The 10,853-nt window shown below is 38.6% G+C and overlaps 1 protein-coding gene across 2 annotated transcripts in view; it reads right to left on the reverse strand.

The window, feature by feature from the left end:
* The window catches only part of Adk (adenosine kinase), a 432,164-nt gene that overhangs the window by 65,928 nt on the left and 355,383 nt on the right, over positions 1 to 10,853 (reverse strand). For both annotated transcript variants that reach the window (XM_055605919.1, XM_055605920.1), the window contains exon 9: positions 8,871 to 8,985. In XM_055605919.1, coding sequence (XP_055461894.1) covers positions 8,871 to 8,985 — 115 coding nt within the window. The remainder of the gene's footprint in view (positions 1 to 8,870; positions 8,986 to 10,853) is intronic.

Consider the following 10,853-nt stretch of genomic DNA (forward strand, 5'->3'; position numbering starts at 1 on the left):
GAAGGAACACTACCAAACTCATTCTATGAAGCCACAGTCACTTTGATACCTAAACCACACAAAGATCCAACCAAAAAAGAGAACTTCAGACCTATCTCTCTTATGAACATTGATGCAAAAATACTCAATAAAATACTTGCAAACCGAATCCAAGAACACATCAAAGATATCATCCACCATGATCAAGTAGGCTTCATCCCAGGAATGCAAGGGTGGTTCAACATACGGAAATCCATCAATGTAATCCACCACATAAACAAAATGAAGGAGAAAAACCACATGATCATCTCCTTAGATGCTGAAAAAGCATTTGACAAAGTCCAACACCCATTTATGTTTAAAGTCTTGGAGAGATCAGGGATACAAGGCACATACCTAAAGATAGTAAAGGCAATATACAGCAAGCCTATAGCCAACATCAAACTCAATGGAGAGAAACTTAAAGCAATCCCACTGAAATCAGGGACAAGACAAGGCTGCCCACTCTCTCCATATCTCTTTAACATTGTACTTGAAGTCCTAGCCAGAGCAATAAGACAACTAAAGGAGATCAAGGGGATACAAATCGGAAAGGAAGAGGTCAAAGTGTCACTATTTGCAGATGATATGATAGTATACATGAGCGAACCCAAAGATTCAACCAGAGAACTTCTTCAGCTGATAAACACCTTCAGCAAAGTGGCAGGATACAAAATCAACTCAAAAAAATCAGAAGCCCTCTTGTATACCAAAGACAAAAAGGCCGAGAAAGAAATTAGGGAAACAACACCCTTCACAATAGCCACTAATAACATAAAGTACCTTGGTGTGACTCTAACCAAGCAAGTGAAAGACCTATTTGAGAAAAACTTCAAGTCTTTGAAGAAAGAAATTGAAGAAGATCTCAGAAGATGGAAAGATCTCCCGTGCTCATGGATTGGTAGGATTAACATTGTGAAAATGGCCATCCTGCCAAAAGCAATTTACAGATTCAATGCAATTCCCATCAAAATACCAACTCAATTCTTTACAGACCTTGAAAAAAAGATTCTCAGCTTCATATGGAGAAACAAAAAACCCAGAATCTCCAAAACAATACTGTACAACAACAGATCATCTGGAGGTATCTCCATTCCCGATCTCAAGCTGTACTACAGGGCAACAGTAATAAAAACTGCATGGTATTGGCATAGAAACAGAAAGGAGGATCAATGGAATCGCATAGAAGACCCAGAAATAAACCCACACACCTATGAATACTCAATATTTGACAAAGAAGCCAAATCCATTCAATGGAAAAAAGACAGCATCTTCAACAAATGGTGCTGGACCAACTGGATGTCTACATGCAGAAAAATGAAAATAGACCCATATTTATCACCCTGCACAAAACTAAAGTCCAAGTGGATCAAGGACCTCAACATAAAACCAGATACTCTACATCAGCTGGAAAAAAAAGTGGGAAACAGCCTAGAACTCATTGGCACAGGAGACAACTTCCTGAACAGAACACCAACAGCACAGGCTCTAAGAGCAACAATCAATAAATGGGACCTCATGAAACTGAAAAGCTTCTGTAAAGCAAAAGACACTGTCATCAAAACAAATAGACAGCCTACAGATTGGGAAAGAATCTTCACCAACCCTTTATCTGACAGAGGGCTAATATCAAGTATATATAAAGAACTAAAGAAGCAGAAAAGCAACAAACCAAGTAATCCACTTAAAAAATGGGGAACAGAGCTAAACAGAGAATTCTCGAAAGAGGAACATCGAATGGCAGAGAAACACTTAAAGAAATGCTCAACCTCATTAGCCATTAGGGAAATGCAAATCAAAACGACCCTGAGATTTCACCTTACACCCATCAGAATGGCCAAGATGAAAAACTCAAGTGATAGCACATGCTGGAGAGGTTGTGGAGAAAAGGGAACCCTCCTCCATTGCTGGTGGGAATGTAAACTGGTTCAACCACTCTGGAAGTCAATCTGGCGCTTTCTCAGACAACTAGGAGTAGTGCTACCTCAAGACCCAGCTATACCACTCCTAGGTATATACCCAAAATTTGCTCAAGTACACAACAAGGACATTTGTTCAACCATGTTCGTAGCAGCTTTATTTGTAATAGCCAGAACTTGGAAACAACCCAGATGTCCATCAACGGAGGAATGGATACAGAAATTGTGGTATTTTTACACAATGGAATACTACTCAGCAATCAAAAAGGAGGAAATCATGAAATTTGCAGGCAAGTGGTGGGATCTAGAAAAGATCATTCTGAGTGAAGTATCCCAGAAGGAGAAAGACAAACTTGGTATATACTCGCTTATATAGACCTACAAGACATGATAAACATAATGAAATCTACACACCTAAAGAAGATAATCAAGAAAGTGGACACAGGCGAAGGTGATTAATCCTCATTTAGAAAGACAAATGAGATGTGCCTTGAACTTATGACAGGAGTCTACCACAAAAGGCATCTGAAAGACTCTACCTAGCAGTGTTTCAAAGCAGACACTAAGACTCATAACCAAACCCTCGGCAGAGTGCAGGGAATCATATGAAAGAAGGGAAGTTAGTATGATATGGAAAGGATAGGAGCTCTACAAGGACCAAATATATCTGGGCACAGGGTCTTTTCTGAGACTGAAACTCAACCAAGGACCATCTATGGATATAACCTAGAACTTCTGCTCGGATGTGGCCTGTGGTAGCTCAGTAACCAAGTAGTTTTCCAAAGTAAGGGGGACACGGACTATTTCTAACAGGATCTCAAGGGCAGGCTGTTTGACACCTCCCCCCAGGGGAGGAGCAGTCTGTTAGGCCACAGAGGAGGACTTTGCAGCCAGCCCTGAAGATACCTGATAAAACAGGGACAGATGAAAGGGGAGGAGGTCCTCCCCTATCAGGGGACTTGGAAAGGGGCAGGGAGGAGACCAGGGAGGGAGTGTGGGGTTGGGGAGGGAATGAGGGAGCGGGATACAGCTGGGACACGGAGTTAAGAAAATGTAACTAAAAAGAAAAAATAAAAAAAAAAAAAATTAAAAAAAAAAATATGATTTGGGGCTGGACAGCTCTTCCAGAGGACCCAGGTTTAACACCCAGTACTGACATGGAGGCTTACAGTGTCTGTAACTCCAGTCCCAGGGGAATCCCATGTTATCTTTTGGCCTCTGTAGGTATTGCAAGCACACAGTGCACAGATGTACATTCAGACAAATAAATGCTCATGAACATAAAATAAAAACAAGTAACATCTCAAAAAGAAATTAAATTAAAAACCATGATTTTCTCCTTTTCTCTCAACAGATCTTGGTACTTAAAAAATTTGAAAATACAAAGTAATGTTATGAAACCAAGAAACATGTCTATTTCCAACCTATCTTGATTTCCGCATGTGCTGACTTCCAAAAGTTCCTAGAGTTAAGGCTGCAGATCTTTAATATTTACGGATTTGTTATGAAGGCTTAAGGTTTAAAAGCTTAATAGATCCCAGACTTGCTGACTGTAAATGCACTGTTGACTTGATCATAACAAATAGCAAAGCTGATCCTTTACAGCAACAGTAATCATCTCTAACTTATGGTAGAAACGAAATGGCAAATCCAGTCTCAGAAAGTCAAGGTCACAGTTTATGTTTCAAAAGTTACTGGGCACAGAGATACAAGGGCAGCACAGACTATAAGGAGTCTTATGGAGAAGGGTCCCTGCAACTTTCAGGGCCTTTGTTCTCTAGGTTTCTGTCTATTGTCCCTCCTGCAATCTTCCTTAAAATAAGTTAAGCTCTACAAGTTTAAACCACATCCCAAGAGTTGCAGAGGGAAATGTTTCAAAGAGAATTCAATAGAGAAGCTTTGCCCTAGAAATGGTGGGACCATTTCTCTAAAGTCAATTCTGTCTATGTAGATCTGGGGTAGAAGTTCCAGGGTGCAACGGCTCATCTCCTCCATGTAACTCCCAGTGAGAAGATCAGGGTAATAGAGACTATTTCTGAGGACAGAAATAGGAAGGTTCTGTCAAATGGTTGGTCAATCAGTGACAGGAGAGTTAAAAGCAGGGAGAAAAAGTGAGACGATAGAGAGGGAAGTAGGAAACAGTCTTCATCTTCAACCCTGGCTCTGTGGATGATCACAGTGGTCCTCTCGGCCCCTCACACATAGTTCACAGATGCAAAGGGCCTGAAATCTCTCAGGGGCAGGCAGAGTTACCCTTGCTTCTTCCCCTTTGAGGCTGTTGCTATCACAAGTCTTCATGTACTGAGGGCTATCACGTCTTGCCCAGTAACTGTGATGTCCCCAGATGCACAAAGCAGGGAGTGCTTTGCTGTGGAGAGAATGGTGACCTGCCTGATCTATAGATGATGAGGTTTGTGGGCTAGCACGAACTCCAGGCACACAAAGAAAGAAGAGAAGTTTCTGAAGTGAACACAGTCATCAATACTGACAACACATCTGCCTGTGGCTGGACCAGTTCTCGGCCAACACTGGACAGCAGCAGAAACTATTAGAACACAGAGGAGCTACAATACAATCCAGCAAACCAGCCCTGTCCCAGACCAATTTCAAAACCAGGAGACACAAATATAAGCCTCTTTAATATTTTGTCTTCTTAAAAACAACAACAACAAAAACCCGCTAGTGGATTTTGTGGATCAAACTCTGGTTGTTGGGTGTGATGACAAATGACCAACTCACTGCTCCTTCTTTGCCTTATTTTGCAAAACTGAACTTTCTGTATTTCTTCCTTCCATTTTTTAAAATTATTATTGATCAGTAATGTTTTTACTTTGAAAACTTTTTTATTTTTATTTACCTAATCTTATTTACATCTTAAAATTTGTTTCATAATTGGACTTAATTTATCTTTTCCTCTTCCTCATGCTCTTTTCCCTTTATTCCCTTTTTATGTAACCACACTTCATTTTCCTTTTTTTTTTCTTTTTCTCTGTGAGATCTGCCTACCTCTGCCTTTCGAGTGCTGGAATTAAAGGTGTGCACCCCCACTGACCCACTGAGTATTCTTAGGAGCAGAGCTATCTCTCCAGGACCCTTGATACTTTAAGTTTTTGTTTGTTTTTAATGTGCCTGTGGCAATGTATGCTACATGTCAGTGGGTACTCATAGAGGACACTGATTCTTTGGAGCTGGAGTTACAGGTAACTATCCTATGTGGATGCTAGGATATAAACCCAGGTCCTCTGGAAGAACAGCACATACTCTTACCCACTGAGCCATTTCTCCAGCCCCTAGTCCCTAGTCCTTAACACACATACACACACACACACACACACACACACACACACACACACACACACACACGCCTGGCTTATTGAAGAAGATATTTGGCTAATTTTGTTTCCATCATCCCACTAAATCATAAAACATGGCCACTCAGTTAAACTACTTTAGCTGAATGATTCTCAAAGTCAGAGATGAGAACAGACAGAACAGCTGCATTACCTAAGGGAAAATTTTCTGGCAATGCACAGCTTTCCTCTAGCTCCTTCTGCTGGCATCCTCACACCCCTCTCCAAGGATGCCCACCCCAAAGTTGCACATGGTGTGACTATCAGAGTGGGAAGATACTTTTAAACAAGGAGGTGTGCATTCACTCAAAGTTCACTAGATGATTTATTTGAATACAGCAGTATCGGCCTTTCAGTTACAAGTCTCTATGAGGAAAAGAGGTTTACAAATATCATATCTCTAAAAGAGGTAGGTCTTAGAATAAAATGCCAAGAAAATTGATTTTTGTTAACATTGTTGCTAAATGCCTTAACAGCGTGATCATTTGAAAATACTCTACAGTGTGAGGTTTAAGGTACAATGAGTCCTAATTAGTGTTTTAATAACTGTGTTAGCACTGCCTTGTACCATTCTGGAATGTCACTTACAGTAAATTAAGGGACACTTTCCCTCCCTATCTTCCATTAGATTTTAATGCTAGGAGGTGGGAAAAGGCTGATCCATATTCAATAGGAAAAGAGGGAAAACAATAACAAATTGGCATTTCTTCTGTGAATTGCCCCACAGGCCAAGCATTTTTATGTTCTTAATCATTATTAAATGACTTAACATGACACCCAGAGTCTAGCGAATGATTGCATCCTGACATGAGAACAAATTACAAATGAAATGAAAGATCAAGCTGTATTAGAGGACTGCCTCTGGGAAATGAAAATCTTTAATTCTCTTTTATTATTGACATTTATTTGGTTGCCATGAATAACAACACAGCAAAGAGATTCGGCTATGCTTGTGCGCTGAATAGTTTATCCCAGGGCTCAAAACTGCATTAACATTTATCATGTTTGCTTTTGTAGCTGACACCACTGAACAGATTCTCTATCCATCTTGTATTTATCATGCATCGCAATATACTGCATCCTCTAAGTTCATTTTCATATGGTAGGAACAGCAAGATTAGCTGGCGTCTTGCATCAAATAAATTCCCGATTATAAGCATTCTTAGAGTGGTTTAATAGATTTAATAAAGCATGAAGCAAGTTCACACAGACAAAAATTGTTACAAGATAGGGAGGCTAGATTTCATTCTGGAGAAAATTATACAAATCGACAGTGAGAAAGACATTTATATGATACATGTTTCTGGATATAGGAAGACTTAAAAAGGATGTCTCCACAAAGAGCAACCCGGTAGCATTTTATGAATGTAGAGGTAGGATTACATTTCCTATAGGAAGCCTGCCTGGTTTAGGACAGAAATGGTCCACACACTGTAACATGATAGTGCTCTTGTCTGTGTCATGTAGAGATAGCCTTTCATGGGTTATTTCTCTTCCTGCCACAGAAATGAAGGATTTCACGGTACCTTTTGATATGTCGACAACAAAGAAGTTGAGTAACTTACTTCTTGTGTATTTCTCTTTACCCAAATTAGTCAATAATTTATTTCATCAGTGACCCTTTTCAGATTTTATATATTTACTTAGCTAAAAAAGTTACTTCAGGGGTCTGGAGAGATGGCTCAGTGGTTAAGAGCACTGGTTGTGCTTCCAGAAGACCCGGGTTCAATTCCCTGCACCCACATGGCAGATCCCAACTGTCTGTAACTCCTGTTCCATGGGAATCCGACATCCTCACATAAACATACATGCATTCAAACATAAATTAATTTAAAAATATGCTAACTTATAAAAAAGCTTCTTTAGTAGACGTGATGGTGCATAACTGCAATCCCAGCACTTAGAAGGCCAAGCGAGGCAAGAGAATTGCTCCAAGTTTGAGCTCAGCTTGGGTACACAGAGATCACAAGTGAGCCTGGGCTATAGATTGAGAATCTATATCAGAAATTAAAGAAAGAAAATTTTCATTTTCAGTAGAATGTCTCTTTTCATGTTTTGTGGATCTTTTGAGTCAATATCATCCACAATGAGAAATACAGTTATACTTTAGATTACATTCAACATTTTATGTAAATTAATTTTATTTTGCAGATCTTTACAGATCATGTTATATTCGATATTCAGCTGAGTACTAATCAAACACGTTGGCAGTAATTATATTACTGTTTACAAAAATCATTAGCTAACTGATTGGATTTAAGATGAACCATTCAGAAAGAATTAACAGATGCTTGAATAGTAGCTAAAATGAAGTAGCGTCATATTAAAAATATTATTTTAACCAATATGTTTGATTACTAGGTGAAATTCCTATTTAATTTCAATGCCATAAAACAGACATGAGAATTTTCTTCTTGAAGGAAAATCTGAGGTTATAATCATCAACCAAGCTCTTTGGGAAGCTGAGGCAGGGAGATTAAAAATTCAAGGTTATTCTGGGCTACACAAGGAATTCAAGGCCAGTATAGGGTATTTAGCGAGACAGTCTCTTAAAATAAAAGGAAAATAAAGTATAAAAAAAGGACCAAGGATATAGCTCAATGGTAGAGCACTTGCTTAGCATGCTTAAGGCCCTAGATAAGATTTCCAGTATTGGGCCAGGCATGAGTCAGAGGCAGGTGAGTTCAAGGATAGTGAGTTCCAGGACAGTCAGGAACACATAGACTGTCAAAAAACAAAAAACAAAAAACAAAAAACAACACCCTGTATTGGAAAAACAAATCAACAATGACAGAAAACATTCAGAAGAAGAAACAGTTCTCATAATAGCATAAATATATTTTATTCTGATGCAACTGTTTATATGTAAAAGTATTGCTTGAAAAGAAAGATATTCTCAGTAACCAAGTGGGTTTCCCTAGTAAGGGAACTATTTCTGACATGAACTCAATGACTGGCTCCTTTACCTCCCCTGCCCCCCAAGGGGGGAACAGTCTTGCTAGGCCACAGAGGAGGACATTGCAGCCAGTCCTGAAGATACCTGATAAGCTAGGGTCAGATGGAAGGGGAGAGGACCTCCCCTAGCAGTGGACTTGGAAAGGGGAATGGGAGGAGATTAGGGAGAGAGGGTGGGACTGGGAGGGAATCAGGGAGAGGGCTATGGCTGGGATAGAAAGTAAATAACCTGTGGTTAATAATAAAAAAAAAATAATAAAAAAATGCAATCATGAAAAAAAAGAAAAGATATTTCTAGAATAAGTAAACCCCTCCAAACTTCAAAAGTAAACAAGCTACATCAATAGACTTTTCATAAATTATAGTTTGGACAATAAAATTGTGTCCAGAGGGTAGAGTAATATCAATGTCAAACTGTAGAAAGCATATGACTATGAATAGCACACTATCAAAGGGATGTAGAACCTTGCTGATCTCTTTAACCCTGGATTACCAGGGCATCATGTCCAGAGGGTGGAGGAGAGTAATATCAAAGTCAAACTGTAGAAAGCATGACTATGAAAGCACACTATCAGAGGATGTAGGATCTTGCTGACCTTTAACCCTGGATCCCCACGGCCCCACATACCTGCAGCCACTATAGTGTCACCTTGTCCTTGAGTGAAGATCACGGTCCTCCGCCTCTTCAAGTTCACCTTTGGAAGAGCCTGTGTCTTTTTGGCTATTTCTTTAATGTCTTTAGTCTATTAATAAGAGGGAAAAATTCATTATCAGTAGAGTAAGGGAAAATATTATTAGTATGTTAACAATTTTGCTTCTGATGGGGCACATTGGCTACTAGGGCACATTTGAAAAGACCTTTTTAACCACACAAAAATAAAGAGAACAGCTTTATTTATCTCCAAGAGCTCCCGGGGATCCTACTTATGATGGATTTTACTCCATCTTCACCTGCCATTCATTTTATTTCAAAGCAAAATTCAGGCACTTTATAATTGAATCTATAAATGCGCTAACGTGTCAGGGCTGGAGAGGTGGCTCAGCAGTAAGAGCACTAGTTGCTCTTCCAGAGGAGCTGAGTTCAATTCCCAGCAACCACATGGTGGCTCACAACCATATACAATGGGATCTGATGCCCTCTTCTGGCATGCAGGTGTTCATGCAGATAGAGCACTCATACATAAAATAAATATTAAATATATAAATCTATAGTTATATATTTAAAATATATTTATATATTTAAAAAATATATTTAATATATTAAATATATATTAAATATTAAATATTTTTATTTTATTAAATATTAAATATTAAATATTTAATATATATTTTAAATATATAAATATGAAATCTTAAAAAGTGTGTTAACATGTCATCTATGAAAGATAATGATTAAAACACTACATAATCACGATATACTTTAAAATATTTCACCTGACTTATGAAAGGACTTGGGTTCAGTTCCCAGTACAAAAACAAACACAGCACAGTGTTTCTGAGCGAAGATGATGACAGTAGGTAGAGGGACTTCTTGGCCACTAGAACTAGTCCCCCACCCCCCACCAGAAAAAAGTCCTTACCACAAGCAAATAAATATCGAGTCAAATTTCAAATTAAAGAGTTTTAGAGAATTTCTCATCTGTATTTGAGATGGAGTCTCCCTGTGAAGCCCAGGCTGGCTTGAAGTTTGTGATTCTCCTGTGTTTACCTCCATAGGTTGGAATTACAAGTATGTACCCTCATGCTCAAGTAAAGAGAGGTTTTTTTTTTTTTCTAAAAAACTTTAATTCATTATTTTAGACATTTACAGAGTATGACTATGATGACTTGGGAATTAATAGAAAGGATGAATAATACTAAATAATAAAGCAATGTCAATTTTCCAAAGATTTGGCTGAGAACAAGAAATGCTCACCTTCCTTTACTTTGTAAAGACAATTTTCCATGGGAAGGGGCATTAAAAGTGATAGTTAAAGGGAGGCTTCACATTCTTCATGACTCACTGTCAGTAGTCTGCACTTCATCACCTTTCATCACCTAATAGTACTCTCTTGTGTTATCTTTTCTAAATGCTCTACTATAACCACATACACATTAGATCATTTTTTTTCTCTCTAGATTGGATGAGTTTGGTTAATATAATACATTCTGAGTATACATGCTGCAAAGTTTATGACTTTATTTTTATTTAGAGCTGAAAATTTTTTTTACTTATATACCAGATTTTCATCATCTATCAATCTGGTGATGGGCATGACACCTGGTTCCATTTCCTTGCAATTCAAGCAGCAATAACTATGGAGGTGGAAATAGCTCTATGGGAAGGTTCGGCATTCTCAAGAGTACATGCCCAGGAGTGAAAGAGTTGGGTTGTATGGTAGTTCTATTTTTAATTTTTTTGAGGACCCTCCAAATTGATATGCATAATGTGTGTACTAATTTGCACCCCACCAGCAGTCACTAATGATTCTTTCTTTACATCCTTGCCAACATTTATGATCTGACTTCCTTCCTTCCTTCCTTCCTTCCTTCCTTCCTTCCTTCCTTCCTTCCTTCCTTCCTTCTTCCTTTCCTTTCCTTTCCTTTCCTTTCCTTTCCTTTCCTTTCCTTT

This window comes from Psammomys obesus, unplaced genomic scaffold (assembly GCF_907164565.1).
Source record: "Psammomys obesus unplaced genomic scaffold, mPsaObe1.curated_primary_1811, whole genome shotgun sequence".
NCBI lineage: Eukaryota > Metazoa > Chordata > Mammalia > Rodentia > Muridae > Psammomys > Psammomys obesus.